This window comes from Oryx dammah, unplaced genomic scaffold (genome assembly GCF_014754425.2).
Source record: "Oryx dammah isolate SB20612 unplaced genomic scaffold, SCBI_Odam_1.1 HiC_scaffold_28, whole genome shotgun sequence".
NCBI classification, from domain to species: domain Eukaryota; kingdom Metazoa; phylum Chordata; class Mammalia; order Artiodactyla; family Bovidae; genus Oryx; species Oryx dammah.
Window position 1 is genome coordinate 65,452,782 of NW_024070212.1, and position 27,109 is coordinate 65,479,890.

Below are 27,109 nucleotides of genomic sequence, written 5' to 3' on the forward strand. Positions count from 1 at the left end.
TTTTATTTTTAATTTATGTTGAGTAATACATTGAGAAAGAAGAAGGAATGTTTTTAAAAGTAGGAAAACAATTGATAGGTTTACTCAAGTTCTGTTTCATCTGATTTCTCATTTTTTTTCCTCAGGTAACCGTGGAGAATTTTTTACGGGTGTTAACTGGGAGGATTCCATCTAGCACACCTCGGTCAAAACGTCTTCTTTCTGATGATCGGAGCAATATTCTTATTTATATGACAGGTAATTTTCAATTTAGATATTTAATGATAGAATATGCTGATTCTTTTTCAGAAAGGAATTTGCATGGAAAGAAATTATTAAATTATTTAAATTATTTTTGGCTAAAATAGTTTGTTATGAAGTTCCCTTTTCTCATAATGTATAACAACTTGAAGTGATATTTGAAAACAGTGTATTACTTATCAGCTGATGATAAAACAGGGGTAGAATGATTTTTAGATGTCATACAGCAGGAGAGTGACTCTTACTTAGTGGTTTACTTTTCTTTATCATGGTGCATTTATTTATAACTTTAAAAATTCAGTCAATTTATAAACTTTATAAATTAACCCAGCAGAGTTAATGAAGTCAGGAAACTTCATTTTCGTCTATCTGACACGTACAATAAATTTTTACTTTTTTGTGGCAAATAGGATGAAGTATAGTCTTGTAGCTTGGCTTTATTTGATGTACTAAACAAAAGGTTTCATTTATATTTCCTCCCTCATTAGACACAACTCTATAGCAGGGCACTCACCACTCTAGTCAGACACTTATGTGCAGTGCACAACCCATAAGTCATATATGATAGCCCTGAAAATCAGTACCTAAGTCTTTAGGTTGTGAGAATGAAATGAATTAATATACACAATGATTAAGAATATTGTGTGGTGTATAGTAAACCTCAATAAATAATACCTATTGCCATTTTTTATCATTAGCATAATTACAAGCCTTCCTATTACATAGGCTGGCAAACTTTTTCTGAGTCTGTTGGTACTCTTTCTGGATAACTGCAGGTATGGGAGAAATTCCAGTGTTAAAAATTGAACTGGCAAACCATTGCCCATGGAAGGGCTATCTGTTTATGAAATAAAGTTTTATTAGAACATGGTTGCATCTATTTGTTTTATGTATTCTCAAAATATATAAATTTGTTTTAAATATTGTCAAAATATATGGCAGAGTCCAGTAGTTGCAGCAGAGACCAAATGGCTCACAAGCCTAAAACATTCACTACTTGGCTGTTTACAGAAAAGTTTAGGTGCTGACTTAGGTGCTGATTTTCAGGGCTATCATATATGACTGAAGGGTTGTGCACTGCATATAAGTGTCTAATGAGGGAGGAAATATTTTTTATCCCACAACGGCATATACTAACCACTGTTAAGCTCATAGGACTGCTTATATTCTGAGGGAGCACTGAAATAGATAGATTTTTCTACTTTGATAGGCAGTGGGAAGTACCTTTTAAAATTTGCACAAAAGGCCTATATTGGCATGCTAATGATGGTCTTACTCATACATTTCTTACTTTACAGCTGAGGAAACTGTGGCATAGAAAGGTTACTTGCCTAAGGTAACACAGTCATTAAGTAGTAAAGCTAACGTTTGTATCCAGGCAGAGAGCATGGCTCTCTCGTACATTTTGAATGTCATGATCTTTTGGTCACTCTCATAGTACAGTGGCTGATGGTTATAAAAACGTAATTTTTTAGGTGAAAACTGCATTTCCTAGAGTTACAACGTTTCAAGTATACACTGCGAACAGTGCTAGCTTACTAAGGGACTAGTTATTGTCTTCAACTCCTTTCTCACCAAAAGTGTTTGCCTGGTATTTGAGAAATGTTGATCTATGGAACTCATTTCTGACATAATAATGGAGCCAGTGAAAAAGTATAAATATGTTTTTATAAAACTGAATGATAAGAAAGCTCTTAAATGTATATCTACTATATTTTACACAGTCTATCATTTATCTGTTTAATTGGTAGAGTAGAAAAATCAATTACTTTTAACCCTAGAGTATATAATAACAAGTGATGTTAAAATGTTGCCATGAATGAAGTGAATGTTAATATCTAGATGTTTGCAGTTTGCATTTAAAAAAAGTGTCTGTTTGATCTTTCTGACCCTTCCTATAAGGACATGGTGGAAATGGTTTCTTGAAATTTCAAGATTCTGAAGAAATCACCAACATAGAACTTGCAGATGCTTTTGAACAAATGTGGCAGAAAAGACGGTAATAAATAACTACTTTTCATAAGATGAATTAGTGCCTAAGTTTCCATGGTTAGTAGAGTTACAAATCTTATGAGATTTAAACTTATTTTTATGTCACTTCTTCTAACTTTAGATTGATGTTTGTTGTTTCTATTGAACTGGATTATATATATATTTTTAGCAATTACACATTATAGCAGTAGTTTTATTATATTTTACAGAAGTATGAACTGAATTCTTTTTAAAGGAAAAATTTAGATTTCTTAAAGGGCATGGAAAAAGTTCACCTTTTAAGATCTTATCTCTTGTTATTTCTCATCCTTTTTGGAGAATATAAGATTCCTAATAACCAAGTGCCCCATTATTTAGGGGGCTTGTGAACATACATTTATTTCTTATCTTGTATTTATTCTTACTTTTTGCACATTCTTGAACTCTTCATGTGATAGCAATATATTATTTCTTCTTTGGGAAAAATGCTGAAATTAGTATAAAATTTGTAGCAGCTCACATTAACAATGATATATTATTAGTAATCTGTGGTAAGCACTCTTTTAGTTAAAATTTGTCATATGGACTTAAGTGAATTTAAATTAGCAGTTGAACATACAGATGGCTAATAAGCACATGAAAAAATCCTCATTATCACTAAATATTAGAGAAATGCAGATCAACACTACAATGAGATACCACCTCAACACCAGTCAGAATGGCCATCATCAAAAAATCTATAAACCATAAATGCTGGAGAAGATGTGGAGAAAAGGGAACCCTCTTGCACTATTGGTGGGGACCTAAATGGATATAGTCATTATGGAGAACAGTATGGAGATTTCGTAAAAACTGGGAACAAAACTACCATTTGACCAATCCCACTACTGGGCATGCACCCTGAGAAAACTACAATTCTAAATTCCTGGGTCGGGATTCCTGGGTTGGGAAGATCTGCAGGAGAAGAGATAGGCTACCTACTCCAGTATTCTTGGGCTTCCCTTGTGGCTCAGCAAAGAACCTGCCTGCAATGTGGGAGACCTGGGTTCAATCCCTGGGTTGGGAGATCCCTTGGAGAAGGGAAAGGCTATCCACTCCAGTATTCTGGCCTGGAGAATTCCATGGACTGTATAGTCTGTGGGGTTGCAAACAGTCAGATACGACTGAGCGACTTTTACTTACCCCAGTGTTCATTGCAGCACTGTTTACAATAGCCAGGACATGGTAGCAATCTAAATATCCATCAACAAATGAATGTATAAAGAAGCTGTGGTATATACACACACACACACACACACACACACAATGGAATATTACTCAGTCATAAAAAGGAACAGATTTGAGTGAGTTCTAGTGAGGTGGATGAACTTAAAGCCTGTTATACAGAGTGAAGTAAGTCAGAAAGAAAAAAGCAAATATTCTATATTAATACATATATATGGAATCTAGAAAAATGGTACTGATGAATGTGTTTGTGGGGCAGTAGTAGAAATGCAGACATAGAGAATGGATTTGTGGACACAGCTGGGGAAGGGAAGGGTGGGACAAATTGAGAGAGTAGATTGAAGCATAAACACTACCACATGTAAAATAGATAACCAGTGGGAATTTGCTCTGTGATGCTGAGAGCTCAACCAGGTACTCTGTGACAACCTAGATGGGTGGGATGGGATGGGAGGTGGGAAGGAGGTTGAAAAGGGAGGGGACATATGTATACCTATGGCTGATTCATGTAAGGCAGAAACCAATAGAACATTGTAAAGCAATTGTCCTCCAATCAAAAATCAATTTAAAAAATAAAGTATCAGTTGAACTGCTTTTAACTTGGTTATGCTCAATAAATGCTTATGGTTTACCTTCTAAACATATGGCACAGAGGGGAATAGGATGCTTACTGTGCCTTCAAAGTGTTTAAAATCTAGTAGAAAAGAGAAATATGTACACAGCTATGCTACAAATTGGAGAAGGCAGTGGCACCCCACTCCAGTACTCTTGCCTGGAAAATCCCATGGACGGAGGAGCCTGGAAGGCTGCAGTCCACTGGGTCGCTGAGGGTCGGACACCGCTGAGTGACTTCCCTTTCACTTTTAACTTTCATGCGTTGGAGAAGGAAATGGCAACCCACTCCAGGGTTCTTGCCTGGAGAAGCCCAGGGACTGGGGAACCTGGTGGGCTGCCATCTCTGGGGTTGCACAGAGTTGGACACGACTGAAGTGACTTAGCAGCAGCAGCATGGTACCAATTAAATATTCTAAATACTGGCTTATAAGCATAAGGAGAATGTAAAGAAGTATTGAGACAGCTTTTGCTTGGTACTGATTATATCTTATTCATCGCTCTGTTTCTTGAATGTACACTGGGCACGGGCACTGTGTTGCCTTGTGTTGTTGTTCTGTTTAATTTTAATAACTCCATGAGGCAGATACGTTGTGATTCTCATTCTTATAAGTGTGTAAATTGAGCACAGTTTAAATAACTTGCCAAACTGTGCACAGCTCTTAAGTGCTAGTGCTAGGATTCACATCTAAGCGGTCCTGTCCCAAAGCTTACTCTCTTAATTGTTTTATTGTACTTCCTCTCGTAACCTTTAGATGGTCCTAATCCCCAAAAGTATCCACAGATTTTTGTCTCAGAACAAGTGTGTCATATTAGTTGTACCTTCTATCATCTGCTTAGATATCATTAAGATTTTGTGCTTTCTTTTTGAGTGTAGTGTTAGCTGTTTACCTAGATTCAGTATCTGAGAAAATATTATCTGCTTCCTGTTTTCACCTTCCTCAGTGAGGCAGCTCATTCTAAAATGTAGAGCTGATTATGTTATTCTTTCACTTTAAAAAAGCCATTGATGGCTTGTTCAGATTTATGGGATAAGATCCAAACTTCACACAGGATACTTTATAGATTGGCCCTACCTTGGTGGCTTGGATGGTAAAGAATCTACCTGCAATGCGGGAGACCCAGGTTCAATCCATGGGCCAGGAAGATCCGCTGGGAATGGCAACTCACTCCAGTACTCTTGTCTCGAGAATTCGATGGACAGAGGAGCCTGGAAGGCTACAGTCCATTGGGTCACAAAGAGCTGGACACGATTGAGCAAGTAACAAACTACCTTTTTGAAACTAATTTCTTTCCATTTTACCAAATTAATTCTAGATCTGAACTGCACCATACTATTCCTTTACCCCAGACATTGATAGTTTTTATGTTTAGGTGCCTTAATATAGGCTTTTTCCTCTGCTGGAATGTGCCGTTCCTTTTTTTGTTAAAGAACATTCATCTCTCACTGCTCTTGCCAGACACATCACCTTTCTGTAACCTGCCTTCCCCTCTGTTTCTTTCTCAGTGCTCTTGGAACATTTTTGACTTTGTTAGACTCTACACTCGTGAGGGCAAGGACTGTACTGCATCCCCAGCTTAGTGTCAGGCATGCTGGAGGCCCTCAGTAAAATTTGTAATACTCATCATATTCTGATTCAATTACATGTTTATGTTTCTGTCTTCTAGTTAGATTTTGAGATTTTTGAGTATGGTGACTGTCATATATATATGTGTGTGTGTATTTTTTTTTTTTCTAAAACTAGCTCAGTTTCTAGGACTGTGTGAGTGCCAGAGAAGTGCTTTTTGAATTAAACATTTGTTTGGACTCTGAGTTATGTGTCTAAGATAGGGGAAGAGAAAAGAGTTTGGGCAGCCACTTTGTGGTACAACCACTGTACTCTGTTGAAGTGGTTTCCCCAGATATGACTGTACCTTTAAATTTTCTAGTATAGATTTGTATTGGGAATTCTATTGAAAAATCTCAAATTTTTAGCTGATGAAATGATTAAGATATGACTTAAACATCTTATGGAAGTATTATAAAATATTAATCAATGTATGATTAACAGCATGATTCATGTCAAAGATACTATCACTTTTCTTTCAGCTACAATGAACTACTATTTATTATTGATACTTGTCAAGGAGCGTCCATGTATGAGAGATTTTATTCTCCTAACATAATGGCTTTAGCTAGTAGCCAAGTGGGAGAAGATTCACTTTCGGTAGGTACATTTTCCTTTTCCTGTTTGTAAATAGCATTGTTGTTGTAATATGTAGCTATTACTGAAATTACTTATGTGCTTTATAAATATATGTTATTTCTTAGACTTTATATCTTAGATGGAAATTTTGATTATATTTTAAATATTTTGTTTTAATGATCATATCTCTTATTAGACATGTACTTTTTTCTTTTGGTTTTTCATAGCATCAACCTGATCCTGCAGTTGGAGTCCATCTTATGGATAGATACACATTTTATGTCTTAGAATTTTTGGAGGAAATTAATCCAGCTAGCCAAACTAATATGAATGACCTTGTAAGTATTTGCTTGATTTGATTATAGCACGATAGCTGTGCTAACCTTTATCATACTCTTAGGGTATTCTTCCTTATGCTGAATGATGCAAAAGCAATTTCTAAGAGGGAATTTCTTTGTAATACTGGCCTGCCTCAAGAGACAAGAAAATTCTTAACCATCTAACGTTACATTTCAAACTAGAAAAAGAAGAACAAGGCCCAAAATTAGTAGAAGGAAAAATAACAAAGATCAGAGCAGAAATAAGTGAAATAGCAGCTAAAAAGGCAATAGAAAAGATTGATGAAACTAAGAGCTGGTTCTTTGAAAAGCTAAACAAATTGGCAAATCTTTAACCAGACAGACTTATTAAGAAAAAAAGAGCCCAAATAAATAAATTCAGAAAAGAAAGAAAGCAATTACAATCAATATCACAGAAATACAGAAGATCATAAAAGAACATTATGAACAGTTATATGCCAACAAATTAGACAGCCTAAAAGAAATGTATAAATTCCTAGAAACATGCAGTCTTCTAAGACTAAATCATGAGGAATTAGAAAATCTGAATAGACCAATTACTAGTGATGAAATCGAATTAGTATCCCCCTCTCCCCACCACATGCCAGCAAACAAGAGTCCAGATCTAGGTGGCTTCACAGGTGATTCTGCCAAACATTTAAAGAAATGTAATACCCATCCTCAAGTTATTCAAAAAAATGAAAACAAAATTGAAGAAGAAAGAACACTTCCAAAGTCATTTTATGAGCCTAGCATCACCCTGACACCAAAACAAAAGAATTGATACTACAAAAAAGGAAAATTACAACCTAATATCCCTGATGACTGCAGATGCAAAAATCCTCAACAAAATCCTAGTAAACTGAATCCAGCAATACTTTGAAAAGGGTCATGCAGCATGATCAAGTGGGATTCATTCCAGGGATGCAAGGATGCTTTAACATTCACAAATCAATTATGTGATGCACTGCGTTATCAAAATGACTGATAAAAATCATATGATCATTTCAATAGATGCAGAAAAAAGCATCTTACAGAATTCAACATCCATTTATGATAAAAACTCTTAGCAAAGTGGATGTAGAGAGAATATCCCTCAGTATAATATAGGCCATATATGAAAGATCTGTAGCTAACATACTCAGCGATGAAAAGCCGAGAGAAAGCTTTTTCCTCTAAGATAAAGAACAAGACAAGGATGCCCACTCTTGGCACTTTTATTCAGTATAGTATTGAAAGTCTTAGCCACAGAAATTAGACAAGGAAAGAAGTAAAAGGCATCCAAATTGGAAAGAAGTAAAATTGTCACTAATTGCAGGTGATGTTTTATAGAAATCCCTCAAGTCTCCACCAAAATACCATTAGAACTAAAGTTGTAGAATACAAAAATTCAGTAAAGTTGTAGGATTAATATACAAAGATTGATTGAATTTCTACACGCTAATGAACTATTAGAAAGAGAAATAATTAAAGCAATCCCCCTTACAGTTGCATCAAGAATTAAACACCTAAAGATGAATTTAGCCAAGGAAGTGAAAGACTTGTATTCTGAAAACTCTTAAGAAAAAAATTGATGATGACACAATTAAGGAGAATAAATCCATGATTCTGATTTAGAAGAATTAATATTGTTAAAATGTTCCAAAATCCAAAGCAATCTACAGATTTCATGTGGTCCGTATCAAAATACCAAAGGCATTAAAAAAAAAATAGAACTAGAACAACTAAATTTGTATGGAGCCGCAAAAGACCCCACCCGAATAGCTAAAGTAATGTTGAGAAAAAAGAGCAAAGTTGGACATGTCACACTCCCTGAATTCAGAAAACTATACTGCTAAGCTACAATAGTCAAAACAAGTGTGATACTGGGAGCCCTCTTATAGTTGCTAGATGGGATGCTGTCTACCCATGATGAATCGTCTAATAAAGCCCAATACATTTTCTAATTACTTCACTGAATTTTAGATTTTAATAGGTGCTAACAGTGAGATTCGGAGAAGGCAATGGCACCCCACTCCAGTACTCTTGCCTGGAAAATCCCACGGATGGAGGAGCCTGGAAGGCTGCAGTCCATGGGGTCGATGAGGGTTGGACAGGACTGAGCGACTTCACTTTCAATTTTCACTTTCATGTGTTGGAGAAGGAAATGGCAACCCACTCCAGTGTTCTTGCTTGGAGAATCCTAGGGATTGGGGGAACCTGGTGGGCTGCCGTCTATGGGGTCGCACAGAGTCAGACACGACTGAAGCCACTCAGCAGCAGCCTCAGTCAAGAATAACATGCTGGGAAAATGAAATTAATGTGACCGTGACTCTAATGAAAGTTGGCAAATATAAGAGGTTCTGTCCTTTACTTTACTTACTTAAATAACTCTTTACATCCCAATAAAATTGTTTTCTACCTTAGGGCTGAGTTTTAGTGTTAAAATTTTCTTTTTCTTAGTGCCTTTCACAGTGCTCAGCTAGACAGAAGGATAGGAGGCCTCTGATGAGTAATGGTGTGCCTGTTTCCGTAAGCTTCTACCCCCATCCAATTTCACCTTCTTGGGGGTTCATTATCAAAACATTGGCCCAGAGATCAGTTGTGAACAACTTGGACACTGGAAAAGAAATTGTTCTTAAGGGCCTATGCAGGTTTTCAGCATCAACTAAAATGGCCCCATATGGGCCCCTTGCAAAGTTGGTGAAACGGATTTTTTTGGGTAAAGTGCTAAATTATTTCCTTAAACATTTAGAGGAACTCAGCGCCTAGTAAGAATTTATTTTGGCCTTATACCCTAAGCTAGATATACCCAGAGGGAAAGAAACAGACCAGCAACAGGTGGGTGGATGTCATTTCTTTTTGTGTCCCCAAACCTCTTCTGTTCATCTCAGAGTACTTGTAGATATTGGGACTTTGGAGACAGTTGTTCTGCACTTAATGTGTGTCTTTGTGAAACAGATTTCCTATTCCCATCTTCTTTGAGACTTAAGATCCGTTCTTTAAAAATGCAGTTGTTTCTCTTCAGAAAAAAAAAGGGGGGGGAATATTTGGAGATTGGGCAGATGAAAAAATCTTAGGGGTGTTTTTCACTAATATTGGTAACTATAAGATCTCTGCATCTGTGTGTATCTACATATTTATGTTGTAGATACGCATGTGTATGTGTAACTTCTGGATGGTACTGCAAAATTATTTTGTAAAAGAGCTTTATTTAGTTTAACCTCAAGCTCATAAAAATTGGGCATTCTGAAATTCTCAGAAATGTTAACAGGAACTAACTGAAATGCTTTTCAAAATTATGTGATCTGAGATATTTTTAGTGAAGAAAAGCTAATTTAAGGTTGTTGGTTAAAACAAACATCTCTTTAGAATTATCAGGACTAGGCTTGAAAGAAAAATAATTGGGTATGATGTATCCCTAAGTAATCTAAATAATGCTAAGAGCAAGTAAGTAAATATGTTGTTTAATTGCTCTTTTGTGACCCCATGGACTGTAGCCCGCCAGGCTCCTCTGTCCGTGGGATTTCCCAGGCAAGAATACTGGAAAGGGTTGTCATTACCTTCTCCAGGGAATCTTCCTGACCCAGAGATTGAACCCATGTGTCCTGCATTGGCAGGCGGATTCTATAGATAAACATAAGTAGGGTAAAAAGCTTTTATTTAGTTGAGTTTTTCAAATTAGTTTCCCAAATCTTTTCAGTAAATTGAAACCTTAAAGTTTTGCTAAAATTAAGTTAAATGCTAGAAATGTAATGAATATCTATTATAGATCTCTCCAAATTAAAATACTGAACCATGGAATTATTGAACATAGGTTTGGGTCACTTTCTTTCTTTGGCCACAACTGCATAGCTTGTAAGATGTGTAATCTTAGGTCCCCAGCCAGGGATTGAACCTGGGCCCTTGGCCATGAAAGCATGGAGTCTTAACCACTGGACTGCCAGGGAAGTCCCCTTGGCTTCTTATTTTAGAAGAACTAAGATAAATTTGGGTTTATTAGTAAGGATGTACCATGTGGCTATACCTCCCACAGTCTCTAGTGATGGAGGCACCCACTTCCTTGGGAAAATCATGAGCGTTAATGAAAACCTTGGAATTTCTTGGAATCATCACTGTCCCTATCACCCGTAATCCTCAGGCGAGGTTGCAAGAACTAATGGAAAAAAAAAAACTGTATTCAAGAGGAACAAGAATTAATAACATGAGACTGAATGAACTGATAAGGATGATTTTAATTTTTATGAGTTTGTGTTTATAAAGTATTATGGGTTCTTTAATGTTTTTTTCCAGATTTAAAGAAATCTTTTCCCTTAAGCTGTCAACAACTTGGTAGGATATACCTTGGTGAATAAGGATGAAACATTTACTTTTTCTTCCTATCTGATCCCCAAAATTCAGAAACTCTTAGTGAATATTCTTATTTTCATTCTCTTTGTAACAGGACACAATTAGAAACATTGCTGTATTAATCTGTTTTGTCTGGAATGTTTTATATTTGAGAGAGGTGTACATCAACTCAGATATGACCAGATAGCTTCAAGAAAACTGCTTGGAAAAATCAACCTGGTACTTTGCTTTCAAAGTTCCAGGAAAGCAATCTTAAAAAAGAACTTACATGGTCAATCATTATTCTTGTTGCACTTCTGTAAAAATCAGGCCAAGTTTAATATAGACAAATTAGTTTTACTGTGATTAGTGAAGTCGCTCAGTTGTGTCTGACTCTTTGCGACCCCATGGGCCGTAGCCCACCAGGCTCCTCCATCCATGGAGTTTTCTAGGCAAGAGTACTGGAGTGGGTTGCCATTTCCTTCTCCAGGCGATCTTCCCGACCCGGGGTCCCAGGGATCGAACCTGAGTCTCCCGCATTGCAGGCAGACGCTTTACTGTCTGAGCCACCAGGGAATCCCAATATCTTGGTTTAAAAAATGGGATAATCATAGAGAGAAATATTATATTTGTACCTTTATAGACAATGGACTCTAATTGTCTTTTTGGTCTTATGTACCTGTAAACTGAAAGTGAATCCTGGATTTGGTTAGTTTCCTCAGATGACAGTGACTCACCAAATTAACGTTTCCAGTTTCCTCTCATCGTTTTGATTTGAGATCACTAAGAACAAAGGCAGCATCCCTGGTAGCTCAGCTGATAAAGAATCTTCCTGCAATGCAGGAGACCCTTGTTGGATTCCTGGGTTGGGAAGATCCCCTGGAGAAGGGATAGGCTACCTACTCCAGTATTCTTGGGCTGCCCTGATGGCTTAGTCGATAAAGAATCTGCCTGCAATGCGGGAGATCTGGGTTCAGTCCCTGAGTTGGGAAGATCCTCTGGAGGAGGGCATGGCAACCCACTCTTCTGGCCTGGAGAATCCCCATGGCTGGAGGAGCCTGGTGGGCTACAGTCCATGGAGTCAGAAAGAGCCAGACACATCTGAGAGACTAAGCACAGCACAGCACAGTACAAGAACAAAGGCAGCCTTTGAGCCCCATTAGAAGGGACCTTACCAAGTATTTCTGACTGCTGACACCGCTGCAAAACTAAGAGGTATTTAGCCTTGGGCACACATCTCAGAGCCAAGGAGGATTCTGCCTGACCTCTGGTCCTGTCCAAATGCTGGAGACCTCTGAATCAACCTGACAAAAAAGAGAAATAACTGACATTGATGTAAACTGCTTCTGCCCATGATGACAGATTGATACTTCATACTTTAACTGAAAGCTCTTCTTCTTTGCTTTCCCTTCTTTAGTCTGGCATTTACCTGGAAAGATAACACTGTTATCCATATCTCCCAAGCCATTGCTTAGAGGGATAACCTCTGATATTTAGAACAACTTTTTATTTCAGATTTAGGAGAAAATCTAACTGACCTTTGGCTTGATGGGCAAAAGCAATAGAACTTGCAAATGAATCCATTAACAGTGCCACCTAAGTGGAAGTAGTTTGTGCCCTGACAGGATTTGTCTTGGTTTGTGATGGTTATTTTCCTTGGGTCTGTGAATGCCTAGATGACTGGTATATAAGCAGATAATACCTTTTAGGTTATCTAACTGTGCCCCTGTCTGTTCTAGAAAGGACCTAACAGGAAGCATTTAGGATTTGAAATTGCTTCCTTTGGCAGGGCTAGTTTCACTAATTAGGAGTAAATAAAAATGAGAATATGATCAGAAGCCTCTCTGTAAATCTTAAAAGTATTGCAGAACCCATTGCGAAAGCACTAGCTGCCTGGAAAGCTTTCTTAGGCTGTGGCTGTAGTTGTTCTTGATAATAGAATAGTCCTTGATTATCTGTTAGGTCAACGAGGTATCTGTGCTATGGCTAGTATTACTTGCTATACCTGGATTGACACGTCTATGGAAGGTGAAACTCCATTACATAAGATCACTGAGCAAGCCAGTTGGCTTAAAAGGCTAATTCCTTCAGTGGGGTCTTTGGTTGTTTTGAGTATTGGGGACCATGACTCTGAAGTGCATTCTAAGCATTGGGGATAATCCTGCTTATAATAATCAAAGTAATCCCCATGGTGGGTTGTATTTTCTCAGAAGCTTTAAATTCATATTTACAGCTGCTGACCACCAAGGAAATGACCTCCCTAAGACTAGAAGGTCAGAAATGGAATGAAGAAATATGACCAACTTAAAATTTATGAACCTGGAACCAGCATCTCTGGGTGTCATGGGAATTAAGCAAAAATGTTATGGTTTCTCTTTATCCCCCATCACCCCAGAGGCAGTTTGCATGATTAAACTCTTGCCTTTCTATTGCCCCTCCCCCTAGAAAGGAAGATATCCTGGCCTAAAAAGATTTCTTTTTTTTTTTTTTTTGCTAATAGCTACCTTGCCTTACCTTTTTTCCTATGAAAACCTATTTTGTACAACCTCTTAGAGAACCCTTTCAGTTGCTGGATGGGATGCTGGCTGACTCATGAGTTGGCCTGATAGAGTCAATTAGATCTTCAAATTAAAAAAGTAATTAACAACAATATGGTTCTGGCACAAAAACAGATATAGAGAACAATGAAACAGAATAGATAGTCCAGAAATAAACCTATGCTTGCATACTTGTTGATTTACAGTGAGGAAGTAAGAATACAGAATAGGGAAAAACGCTCTCATGCACCTCGATGTTCATAGCAACATTATTTACAATAGCCAAATATGGAAGTAACTGTAAGTCTCTACCAATAGATGAATGAGTAAAGATGTGGTATATATATATACAATGAAATATTACTCAGCCAAGGAAAATAATGAAATTCTGCCATTTGCAACAACATGGGTGGACCTAGAGGGTATTATGCTTAGTGAAATAAGTGAGAGAAAAGACAAATACTGTATACTGTCACTTATATGTGGAATCTAAAAAATAAAACAGAAAGAGAGTCAGAGACAGACCAAACAGAAGGTTGCCAGATGGGTGAGTTAAGGGGAGGCACGGGTGAAATAGGCAAAGAGGATTAAGAAGTATAAACTTCTAGTTATAAAGTAAATAAGTCATAGCAGTATAATGTATGGCATAGGGAATATAGTCAATATTTTAATAACTTTGTATGATGGCAGATTATAACTAGACTTCTCATGGTGACCATTTCATAATGTACAAAAATGGCAAATCACTATGTGGTGCATCTGAACCTAATGTAATTGTGTCAGTTATAATTCAGTTTTTTTTTTTTAAAGTGAAAGTATGTTTTTTGTTTGTTTTTTAGCAGCAAGGAAGAAAATGTTTATTGTGTACTTAACAAAGCCCACCAGGTTGTTCACACAGGAATACCTTCACTATACCTAGAACTTTAATTTTATCTTTGTTTAGTTTATCTTTTACTTTGTTTCTTCAGCCTTCGATCTGTTTTGTCCTTGTTTGACATTTCATTTTCTTAGCCTTCCCCTACCCATTTTTCCCCCCTTTGCTTCTTAATTTATATCATGAACTCTTCTTATTTCCTATTGTTGCTTTCCTGAATCTGGAAGGCACTGTGATGTTATACAAATTACTTAAGCTCTTTGAGCTTTAGTTTGAAGGGGAGATGATAATTTTTGTATACCTCAAAGTTACTGGTAAACTTAAATGAGAATACCTGCAAACAGCTTTGCACGGTTCTTGGAACACCTGTGTACTATAAATTAGAGTTGCTCTGCCCTTCCCCATCCCTCTCCTGTCGTGTTGGTGATTACCTGTGCACATAGTCTTGTTGCCACAGGTGGGCAAGTGCTGTGGCCTCTGGGCCTTTACTAGTGGGCCTGTAATGATTTCCTTCCAATATCCTGGGCTTCTCCCAAGCTGGGTTCTTTGCCTTACACATCTCTACAGCTGCTCCTTTATTAGAAATGCTCTTATTTCCCATCTGTAATCTTCCTTTTTCTTTCAAAAAATGGCTTAAGTCCCACTCCCTCTTTTTTCTTATCCTCAAACACTTAGAAGTTTATTTATTTCTGAATTAGAATCTGTTACCTTTTTTTCCTACCTTGCTATGTTTATTCATCTCTGACTAGACTTGAAGAAAAGACCCAAGTCTTACCAGTTTTTATATCCTCTATGAAAGATAACCATATGACATATGTATAATGGGCAGTTTTTATGCTTTGCACAGTGAATGAACGTGCGTCTGGCATTGAGGTTAGCAGACATTTGATCCTGCCTAACATGTCCATAAGACATTTGGTTCATGGCAAAGGACTCATCTCACATGATAGTAAAGTAATGCTCAAAATTCTCCAAGCCAGGCTTCAGCAGTATGTGAACCGTGAACTACCAGATGTTCAAGCTGGTTTTAGAAAAGGCAGAGGAACCAGAGATCAAATTGCCAACATCTGCTGGATCATCAAAAAAGAAGAGAGTTCCAGAAAAACATCTATTTCTGCTTTATTGACTATGCCAAAGCTTTTGACTGTGTGGATCACAATAAACTGTGGACAATTCTGAAAGAGATGGGAATACCAGACCACCTGACCTGCCTCTTGAGAAACCTATATGCAGGTCAGGAAGCAACAGTTAGAATTGGACATGGAACAACAGACTGGTTCCAAATAGGAAAAGGAGTACGTCAAGGCTGTATATTGTCACCCTGCTTATTTAACTTCCATGCAGAGTACATCATGAGAAACGCTGGGCTGGAAGAAGCACAAGCTGGAATCAAGATTGCCGGGAGAAATACCAATAACCTCAGATATGCAGATGACACCACCCTGATGGCAGAAAGTGAAGAGGAACCAAAAAGCCTCTTGATGAAAGTGAAAGAGGAAAGTGAAAAAGTTGGCTTAAAGCTCAACATTCAGAAAACGAAGATCATGGTATCTGGGCTCATCACTTCATGGGAAATAGATGGGGAAACAGTGGAAACAGTGTCAGACTTTATTTTTTGGGGATCCAAAATCACTGCAGATGGTGACTGCAGCCATGAAATTAAAAGACGCTTACTCCTTGGAAGAAAAGTTATGACCAACCTAGATAGCATATTCAAAAGCAGAGACATTACTTTGCCAACAAAGGTCCGTCTAGTCAAGGCTATGGTTTTTCCAGTGGTCATGTATGGATGTGAGAGTTGGACTGTGAAGAAAGCTGAGCACCAAAGAATTGATGCTTTTGAACTGTGGTGTTGGAGAAGACTCTTGAGAGTCCCTTGGACTGCAAGGAGATCCAACCAGTCCATTCTGAAGGAGATCAGCCCTGGGATTTCTTTGGAGGGAATGATGCTGAAGCTGAAACTCCAGTACTTTGGCCACCTCATGCGAAGAGTTGACTCATTGAAAAAGATTCTGATGCTGGGAGGGATTGGGGGCAGGAGGAGGAGGGGATGACAGGATGAGATGGCTGGATGGCATCACTGACTTGATGGACGTGAGTCTGAGTGAACTCCAGGAGTTGGTGATGGACAGAGAGGCCTGGCGTGCTGCGATTCATGGGGTCGCGAAGAGTCGGACAATGACTGAGCAACTGAACTGAACTGAACTGAACTGAAAGGATCCTTGAAATTTGGCTTGTCCAAATGTCCATGAGCATATTTAGTTCATGCCAGATGGTTTTGGACAGGACCAAATATTAAGGACCTTTTGACATGGACCAAATGTCCTGTAGGGGTCCTTGGCAGTTCACTGGCGTGGAATATCAGGTATAAGATTGAGCTAAAAGTTATTGTGAGATCTGTGTAGTGATGAAGTTTTAGTTTTCAGACTATTCCTTGGAGCACTAGCGTGTCTTGAGGTGCTTTGGGTTTATGGATAAATTAAGAAAGGTACTTGATTTTTAGAATAGTTTATGTAGCTTCACTGCAGGAGAACGTGGGGTAGATAGCAAGGCTATGCTTTAGCTTCTTGCAGTCCAGAGCAGCTCTGATTTCATCATCTTTACATACTTGGCTATTATATAATAAGTATTTTATTGGAATTTAAAATTTGAATGAAGGATCATGGTTGCAAAATGTTTAAAAACCTGCTCTGGTAAGATGATTCTACTGAGATGGATATAGATGCAGAAAAAAGCAGTTCTCTTGTCATAGTGTTGCCTGCGAGTTCTCATAAATTTCCCTGGTGGCTCAGATGGTAAAGAATCAGCCTGCAATGCAGGAGACCTGGGTTCAGTCCTTAGGTTGGGAAGATCCCCTGGAGGAGGGAATGGTTACTCACTCCAGTATTCTTGCCTGGAGAATCCCATGGACAGAGGAGCTTGGTGAGCTCCAGTCCTTGGGGTCTCAAAGAATTGGACATGACTGAGGGACTAACACTTTTGCTTTCATACTTTGTAGCATATGATTTTAAAAAGGGAATGTTGTTTTCCTCCCTGGCCAGCTTCCTGTTTTATGAATAACCTATTCTAATGTCTGTAAAGCTTTCTTACAGTGTCAAGCAGTACAGTAGCAATGAAAGTTTAATCTTTAGAACTACAATCTTTGATCTTCTTTAGGTTGGGAGAGTTTTAAAAATATACTACAGTCTACTATGTTGTGTTAATGAATTTAATATAAGCTGTATGAATATGTAGGCATGTGTATTTATTATTGATATACATCTTTTTTTCAGTTTCAGGTATGCCCCAAAAGTCTGTGTGTGTCTACTCCTGGACATCGCACTGATCTTTTTCAGAGGGATCCTAAAAATGTCCTGATAACTGATTTCTTTGGAAGTGTACGGAAAGTGGAAATTACAACAGACACTCTTAGTTTGCAGCCAGATTCAGGAGTCATGGAAAGCAGGTATTCATCTTAAATTATTTTTTGAATAGAGTATTCTAGTCTCATGGTTTGTAAATTTTTATGGATATAATAATGAGATGAATATTTGTATTTATAAATAAAATTGCACCTTTCTACCCATTCTTCACTTTAGTTGGTTCTTTGCTTTTCAGATTAATGGGCAAAAGCTCTAAATATCAGTGACAAGCTAAGATTTTGATCAGGGTTATGTTGTAGCTCCAAAATATGATGTTTGTAAGTAGTGTGAATTCAGACTTGCTTTTAAAAAGACTAAAACTTCCCTGACAACTGATTATATCTGAGCCATACTTTTCTGTCAGTAGAGGTGTATATGATGCTGCAGAAAGCCTTTATAACTGGGCAGGACATTTCAAACATTAATACTCTAACAAATGTATATGTTGTCACCTATTGCAGTAGAAGGTATTAAATGACATAACATTGAATAGGGAAGCTGGCAGCTGGGCATTTAGAGTATAATAGGCCCTAGGAATCTGGCAGAGGCAAGGCAGATAAACATAGAAAGGGGAGATGAGTGCCAGGAGAATATAGATGCCAAATGTATACTTCAAATTCTAGCACAGTGCTTCTGTTTTCAGGATTTCTCTGGACTCCACCAGTCTGATTAGTTCTTTGCCATGTATTTTGTTTCCCAGAGTCTGGGGGGTTTATGAGTCTGGTTCAAGCCTATCTCTGGCTTTTGTCTAGTGTTGTGTTCTATTAAACAGTTTATCTGGGGCTGTTGTGAATTTGAAGTGGCCTTTTATGAACAGGTGCCACTGTTCAGGATTTCTGTGGGGTCCCTTAGTTATTAGTTAGGGAAAGGAATGAGAGAAAGAGAGGTAGGTATACGCCAAGTACTCTTCTCTTGAGGAGTGGATTGTGTGTGAGTGAGTAGTGTGTGCATGTGTGTGTGTGTGTGTGAAAGAGAGTGAGAGACTGAGAGCCCGGTTAATTTTGGCTATGTGACTTTAGAAGTATGGCAACATACTTTGTTCGGGGTTAAGTAGTATCTCAGTTAATAGTCATTTTCTTGAAATACATAGAAATTGATATTGTTTGCCATTCAGCTTTGTTATTTGGAATTGTTTAATGCTATCTATTGGAAACACATACTCCAGGGAGCTTTCCTGGATTGCCAAATGGCAACATATAAATTACTTTAAATTTTGAAAATTTCAAAGATTTGTAATTGAGGTTGTGAATGTTTTAGAAATAAATTTTAAAAGCTAGTAGTAAATGTATTTCTTATGAAGATTTGAAATTGATTTTATTATTATTTCCTATTATGATATTCAAAGTCTAGATTTTTTCGTTTTCAATTTCCTATGTCTGTTGGCTTTAAAAATATTTTCTCGAGACAACAGATGATATCCAACACCAGTATTACTTTTATTTATTATTTAAATACTCTTTCAAGTTGTTTTTGTAAAATAGCTAAACTATACCTTAATACTTAACAATTGAAATTGAGCTACTGTGTAGCTCATTTTGTAATTTTCCTTGAACCTAAGTCCATAATATACAGGATACACCTTTTGTTAACCATCTGAATATTGCATTAATTTCCTTTAGTGATAAGGGCTGTCTTTATACTTCCTCTGTACTTATTTTCTATTCTGTTCACTTAACACAATATTAAATATAATAGTTGTACAATAAAAATGATTTCAGTGGAATTCTACTAAATTTTATTATATATTCTGGAAAGGTGAAATTTTATCTCATGAGGTATCTCTATATAGTTCAAAAGCAAAAGTTGTTGGTGCTGATAATTATCTTCATTTATCTTTAATTGAGGAGAAAATTATTTTAAGCACCAATGCCAGATATCAGGCAATATATTTTGTTTTTTTAATTTTTATTTTATATTGGAATATAGTTGATTAACAGGGTTGTTGCTTTCAGATGCTCAGCAATGAGCAGACACTGTTGAATCAGAGCACCCTCTAGTGTTTATGAATAAATTTTATTTAGAACATTGCTCACAGATGGTTTCATAATTACTGATACTTGTTATCTAATTAATTTAGGAAGATTCAATTCTCAACATATTCCAGAAATTTTTTCTTGGGTGGTACAAATATTATCTCATTATTATAGGTGCTATTTATATGCAAATATGAGTATCAGTTGGATGTTCGTTTAGAGAAAAGTATATTTAGAAATCAGCTATCACAAAAAGCTACTTTATTAAGGAAATTTTGGGCTTGAATGCATATGTAATTTTACAGATCTTAGGTTAAAACATCAGTACAATTACTGTTATTAAAATTGACAGTTAAGCTTTTTAAAATAATACTTTCTACATATATTAGGAAAATAATGGAACTCATTTTCCAGATTGTCCTTATTTCATATTTTGTATATTAGAGCAAGCTAAACTAAATTCCAATATGATGGAGAATCTTAGTACATAAAATTGACTGAAGTAGCTATATGAAATAATTGTTTTTTTATATGTTTTCCAACATACACATATTATATGAATAAGGTACAGTCATATACTTAAGTGATAATCATAACCTTAGTGACAACACTTGTTTCACCATGTATCTTACTGTGTTTTTAATTTATTAAAATGAGGCAAAATAAGGGATGGTTGCAATAAGCTTGCCTTATATAACTTGATTCTGAACTGTTTTATCCCAGTGTAAATAGGTTGACTTTAATAAATAAGCAGACAAACAGCCTCAAACAGTTGGACTTTCTAGAATATAGTAATAAGTCCATGCCAACATTACTTGGTGTACCAGAGTATCCTAGGGAAAATAGCCTATAGCTTGTGAATGTAAAAATACCCACACTAAAATGTAGAAGTGTAAATTCTGTAGGCATTGCCCAAGAAATAATGAAATCTTGGACAATATCAAGTGTAAATGCTCAGTTTTTACCTTGGTTGGTTAGATGACATCTTACCCTGTCTGACTTTTGTGTTATGCTCTAAATTTAGGCACTTGATTTTATTAATTTTTTGTTGTTGTAATTTTATTCTGTCATACTATAGAATTTCTTTCTCTCTTGAGGCAGTCTTTAGCAATTGAAAAATTTGAATCTAACTGGAAATTTGAGCTGGATGCTTTTCTTACAGATCGCTTCTTGGCCTTTTGGCTAAGATCAAGTGTGTTCTTATAGATAGAGGGATGAAAATGACCTTAACAAGGTCAGTCTATGTTTTGGACACCAGAGTAGAACTCTTTCAAGGGCTGGGTAAGGAAGTCTGCAGCTCATATAGTCAGTCAAAGATCAGAAAGTTCCTACCACAGATTCTAGATTTTCAACCTTTTCTATGTGCTTCATGCTTTATATAAGGACTATTGCCTAGCCTTGTTGGATTGAAAATAATAGAATCCAACCTGAGCTAGCATTATTTCCTTAAAGATATCACTTATATAGGTATTCTGTGTTTATGGAACCCAAGGATAGCTTCCAGTAAGTGACTGGAATCAGGAAACAGAATTCAGTCAAAAATGTGGGCATTACTCTCTCTGTCTGTGTTGTTCTAGACTTTTCTTTCTCTCCTACTCTGAATGTAGGGCATAGCATGTGTCTACACTGCTCTTCTGGAGCTTTATATCCATTCTATTCATCATGATACTTTGGCCACCTGATGCAAAGAGCTGACTCATTGGAAAAGACCCTGATGCTAGGAAAAATTGAGGGCAGGAGAAGAGGATGTCAGAAGATGAGATGGTTGGATAGCATCACTGACTCAATGGACATGAGTTTGAAGAAACTCAGGGAGATAGTGACGGACAGGGAAGCCTGGTATGCTGCAGTTCATGGGGTTGGTAAGAGTTGGACACAGCTTAGCGACTGAACAAAGACTGATGATAAAGTGCAACTAGAGAATTAACTTGCTCATTCTCCATTTTAAGCTCCACAGGGGGCTTCTTGAGTAGCCCAGCTTGAGTCAGTTGCTCAACTCTGACCCAGCTGGGCAGTAGTGGGGTCATCTAGGGGTCATCTAGGGGTCATCTAGGTCATCAAAATCTAGGCTACTGGAGGGCCATTCCCAAGTGGATAAGATGAACCTTCCAAAATAAACTTGGAAGCTAGGTAGATACCCTCAAGTAAAAATTACGTTAATCCCATTTAATTCACATAATTATGAGGCAGGTGAAATTTTCCCATTATACAGATGAGTAAAGTGAGACTGAGAAAGGTTAAGAAACCTGGCTAAAGTCACACATCTAACAAATGGTGTAGTCAAGATATGAATTCAGGAATGCTTCCTACCTCTAAAATATATATATTATTTTATTCTTTTATAATTTCAGTTCAGTTCAGTTGCTCAGTCATGTCCGACTCTTTGTGACCCCATGAATCACAGCACGCCAGGCCTCCCTGTCCATCACCAACTCCTGGAGTTCACTCAGACCCGTGTCCATCGAGTCAGTGATGCCATCCAGCCATCTCATCCTCTGTCGTCCCCTTCTCCTCCTGCCCCTAATCCCTCCCAGCATCAGAGTCTTTTCCAGTGAGTCAACTTCGCATGAGGTGGCCAAAGTACTGGAGTTTCAGCTTTAGTATCATTCCCTCCAAAGAAATCCCAGGGCTGATCTCCTTCAGAATGGACTGGTTGGATCTCCTTGCAGTCCAAGGGACTCTCAAGAGTCTTCTCCAACACCACAGTTCAAAAGCATCAATTCTTCGGTGCTCAGCTTTCTTCACAGTCCAACTCTCACATCCATACATGACCACTGGAAAAACCATAGCCTTGACTAGACAGACCTTTGTTGGCAAAGTAATGTCTCTGTTTTTGAATATGCTATCTAGGTTGGTCATAACTTTTCTTCCAAGGAGTAAGCATCTTTTAATTTCATGGCTGCAATCACCATCTGCAGTGATTTTGGAGCCTCAAAAAATAGTCTGACACTGTTTCCCCATCTATTTCCCATGAAGTGATGGGACCAGATGCCATGATCTTCGTTTTCTGAATGTTGAGCTTTAAGCCAACTTTGTCACTCTCCTCTTTCACTTTCATCAAGAGGCTTTTTAGTTCCTCTTCACTTTCTGCCATCAGGGTGGTGTCATCTGCATATCTGAGGTTATTGATATTTCTCCCGGCAATCTTGATTCCAGCTTGTGCTTCTTCCAGCCCAGCGTTTCTCATGATGTACTCTGCATAGAAGTTAAATAAGCAGGGTGAGTACTCCTTTTCCTATTTGGAACCAGTCTGTTGTTCCATGTCCAGTTCTAACTGTTGCTTCCTGACCTGTATATAGGTTTCTCAAGAGGCAGGTCAAGTAGTCTGGTATTCCCATCTCTTTCAGAATTGTCCACAGTTTATTGTGATCCACACAGTCAAAAGCTTTGGCATAGTCAATAAAGCAGAAGTAGATGTTTTTCTGGAACTCTCTTGCTTCTTCCATGATCCAGTGGATGTTGGCAATTTGATCTCTGGTTCCTCTGCCTTTTCTAAAACCATCTTACCTTAGGTTTACTTGCTTTGCTTGCTTTTAAAATGATATAAAATATAAATGATAGCACAGTGAATTGTCAGAAAGCAACTGCTCATGTAACCACCAGAGAAAAAATTAGAACAAAGCTGGTATACCAGAAGATCCCCCAACCCTTACACCCCTTCTCAATCTCTGCCCTTTCACTCCCCCTCAAAGTTAACCATTTTCCCTTCTCTTAAATGAAGTTTGCTTTCTTGCCCTGCATCTTGGTTATATCACCTAAACAGGTATCTCTAAACGTTATGTTCTGTTGCTCTTGCATACTATAATGTTTTTGGAAGTCATTTTATATTGTATGCACCTGTAGTTTTTTTTTTCTTCTTCTTCTTTTTTTAGTTTGGTAAAATTACCCTTTTTTAGTATATAGTTCTGAGTTTTTGATAAATGCATGTACTTTGGATAGTCACCATGCCAGTCTGTTATTAAAATTTTTCTAATCTGTCTTCTTTTACTGCCAGAATGCATGTCAGATTCATTCCTGTTGTCACATATCTTTAGTTTGTTCCTTTTTATTGGTGTATCTCACCAATTGGAGGACATTTGCCCCCAGTTTTAGGCAATTAAATAAAACCACTATAGACATTGTATAGAAACCTAAGTTTTCATTTCACTTGAGTAAATATACCTAGGAGTAGGTTTGCTGGGTCATATGGAAATGCATGTTTAGCTTTGTAAGAAACTTCCAAACTGTTTTCTGTAGTCATTGTACCATTTTGCATTTCTACAAATAGTTGTTCCATGTCCTTAATTAGACTTGGTATTGTCTTTTTAATTTTAGCTATTCTCTAGGCAGGTAGTGATAATCTCATTATGATTTTAATTTGTAAACCCCTGGTTACTAAGGACATTGAGTGTCATTTCATGTGCTTACTGGTCATTCATATATGTTTCATGAAGTGCCTTTTCAAGTCTTTTGCTTATTTTAAAAAAACTGGGTTATTTTCAACAAAGACCTACTGTATAGCACATGTAACTCTGATCAGTGTTTGTGGCAACCTGGTTGGGAGGGGGTTTGAGGGAGAATGGATACATGTATGTGTATAGTTGAGTCCCTTTGCTGTTCACTTGAAACTTTCACAACATTGTTTGCTAATCAGCTTTCAGTTCAGTTCAGTTCAGTTGCTCAGTTGTGTGTGACTCTTTGCTACCCCATGGACTGCAGCACTCCTGGCCTCCTTGTTCATCATCAGCTCCTGGAGTTTACTCACACTTATGTCCATTGAGTCGGTGATGCCATCCAACTGTCTCATCTGTTGTCTGCTTCTCCTCCCACCTTCAGTCTTTCCCAGCATCAGGGTCTTTTCCAGTGAGTCAGATCTTCGCATCAGGTGACCAAAATATTGGAGTTTCAGCTTCAATATCATTCCTTCCAGTGAATAGTCAGGATTGATTTCTTTTAGGATTGACTAGTTGGATCTCCTTGCAGTCCAAGGGACTCTCAAGAGTCTTCTTCAGCACCACAGTTCAGAAGCATCAATTCTTCAGCGCTCAGCTTTCTTCACAGTCTAACTCTCACATCCATACATGACTACTGGAAAAAAGACAGCTTTGACTAGATGGACCTTTGTTGGAAAAGTAATGTCTCTGCTTTTTAATATGCCGTCTAGGTTGGTCATAACTTTTCTTCTAAGGAGCAAGTGTCTTTTAATTTCATGGCTGCAGTCACCATCTGCAATGTTTTGGAGCCCCCCAAAATGAAGTCTGTCACTGTTTCCAGTTTCCCCATCTATTTCCCATGAAGTGATGGGACCAGATGCCATGATCTTAGTTTTCTGAATGTTGAGTTTTAAGCCCACTTTTTTTTACTATCCTCTTTCACTTTCATCAGTAGGCTCTTTCAGTTCAGTTCAGTTGTTCAGTTCAGTTGTTCAGTCATGTCCGACTCTTTGCGACCCCATGAGTCACAGCATGCCAGGCCTCCCTGTCCATCACCAACTCCCGGAGTTCACTGAGACTCATGTCCATCAAGTCAATGATGCTATCCAGCCATCTCATCCTCTGTCGTCCCCTTCTCCTTCTGCCCCCAATCGCTCCCAACATCAGAGTCTTTTCCGATGAGTCAACTCTTCACATGAGGTGGCCAAAGTACTGGAGTTTCAGCTTTAGTACCATAGCCTTTTCTAGACGGACCTTTGTTGGCCAAGTAATGTCTCTGTTTTTCATTACTCTGTCTGGGTTGGTTATAACTTTCCTTCCAAGGAGCAAGCATCTTTTAATTTCATGGCTGCAGTCACCATCTGCAGTGATTTTGGAGCCCAAAAAAATAAAGTCTGATACTGTTTCCACTGTTTCCCCATCTATTTCCCATGAAGTGATAGGACCAGATTCCATGATCTTAGTTTTCTGAATGTTGAGCTTTAAGCCAACTTTTTCACTCTCCTCCAGGTTCTTATGCAATATTGCTCTTTATAGCATCAGACTTTACTTCCATCAGCAGTCACATCCACAACTGGGTGTAGTTTTTGCTTTGGCTCCATCTCTTCATTCTTTCTGGAGTTATCTCTCTACTGATCTCCAGTAGCATATTGGGCACCTACCAACCTGGGGAGTTAATCTTTCAGTATTCTATCTTTTTGCCTTTTCATACTGTTCATGGGTTTCTCAAGGCAAGAATACTGAAGTGGTTTGCCATTCCCTTCTCCAGTGGACCACATTTTGTCAGAATTCTCCACTGTGACCCATCCATCTTGGGTGACCCTACATGGCATGGCTCATAGGTTCACTGAGTTAGACAAGGCTGTGGTCCATGTGATCAGATTGGTTAGTTTTCTGTGATTGTGGTTTTCAGTCTGTCTGCCCTCTGATGGAAAAGGATAAGAGGATTATGGAAGCTTCCTGATGGGAGAAACTGACTATACACCAGTACAAAATGAAAAATTAAAAAAAAAAAGAAAACAACTGAGTTTTCTTATTGAATTGTAAGATTTCTTTATGTATTCTAAGTACAAGTCTTCTGTCAAATATATGTATTGCAATATTTTTTCTTAGTCTTTGGCTTTCCTTTCATATTCTTAATATCTTTTGAAGAGTAGGAGATTTAATATTGATAAAGCTCATTTATCACTTTCCTTTAAGCTTAATACCTTTCATATTTAATAGTCACTCCTCTGTGCAAAGGTTCTTAACCTAAATCAAGGTCATAAAGACTTTCCTTTATTTTCTGCTATAAGTTTTATAGTTTTAGCTTTTATGTTTAGGATTATGGTTTATTTTGAATTAATTTTTGAGTATAGAGTTAGGTAGGAGTTGAGGTTCAGTTTTTAAAATATGAGTATCTAGTTCCAGCCACACCATATGTTGAAAAAATTGAATTTGTTATTGCATTATGTTGATGCCTTTGTCAAAATCACATGACTGTATATGTGTGGGTCTACTTCTGGACTGTACTCTGTTTCATTGAACTGTGTCTCTGTTATACAAGTATTGTACTGTCTTAATTATTTTAGAATTATAATACGTCTTGGAAATCACCAGTTGGAGGACATTTGTTTTTGTAAGTCCTACAAGTCACTTTTTCTTTCTCAAGGTTCTCTTGACTATTCTAGATCCTCTCTTTCCATACAAATTTTAGACTCAGCTTGTCTGTTTCTAAAAAAAAAAAAAACTATTAGAATTTTGATTGAAATTGGATTGACTTCATATGTTTATTTGAGAAGTATAGATACCTTAACAATATTGAGTCCTCTGATCTATGAACATATATCTGCATTTATCTAGATCTCCTATATTTTCTCTTCGCATTGTTTTATTGTTTTCAGTGAAGAAGTTTTCCATACTTTTCATTAATTTATCTCTAAGTATTTTTGGTTTTGATGATATTTTAAAAATTTATTTTTCATTTGTTGCTCAAATATAGAAGTACAATTAGTTTTTCATATTGACTATATTCTTGGATTTTATTGATTCTGG

The 27,109-nt window shown here is 37.4% G+C and overlaps 1 protein-coding gene and 1 pseudogene across 1 annotated transcript in view; both read left to right on the top strand.

Annotated features, from left to right (window-relative positions):
* The window catches only part of PIGK (phosphatidylinositol glycan anchor biosynthesis class K), a 144,697-nt gene that overhangs the window by 35,479 nt on the left and 82,109 nt on the right, over positions 1 to 27,109 (top strand). Inside the window, exons 5-9 of the mRNA XM_040232539.1 lie at positions 126 to 237; positions 2,143 to 2,239; positions 6,137 to 6,254; positions 6,461 to 6,571; positions 17,563 to 17,735. Coding sequence (XP_040088473.1) covers positions 126 to 237; positions 2,143 to 2,239; positions 6,137 to 6,254; positions 6,461 to 6,571; positions 17,563 to 17,735 — 611 coding nt within the window. The remainder of the gene's footprint in view (positions 1 to 125; positions 238 to 2,142; positions 2,240 to 6,136; positions 6,255 to 6,460; positions 6,572 to 17,562; positions 17,736 to 27,109) is intronic.
* Positions 20,827 to 20,935, top strand: LOC120857157 (annotated as a pseudogene).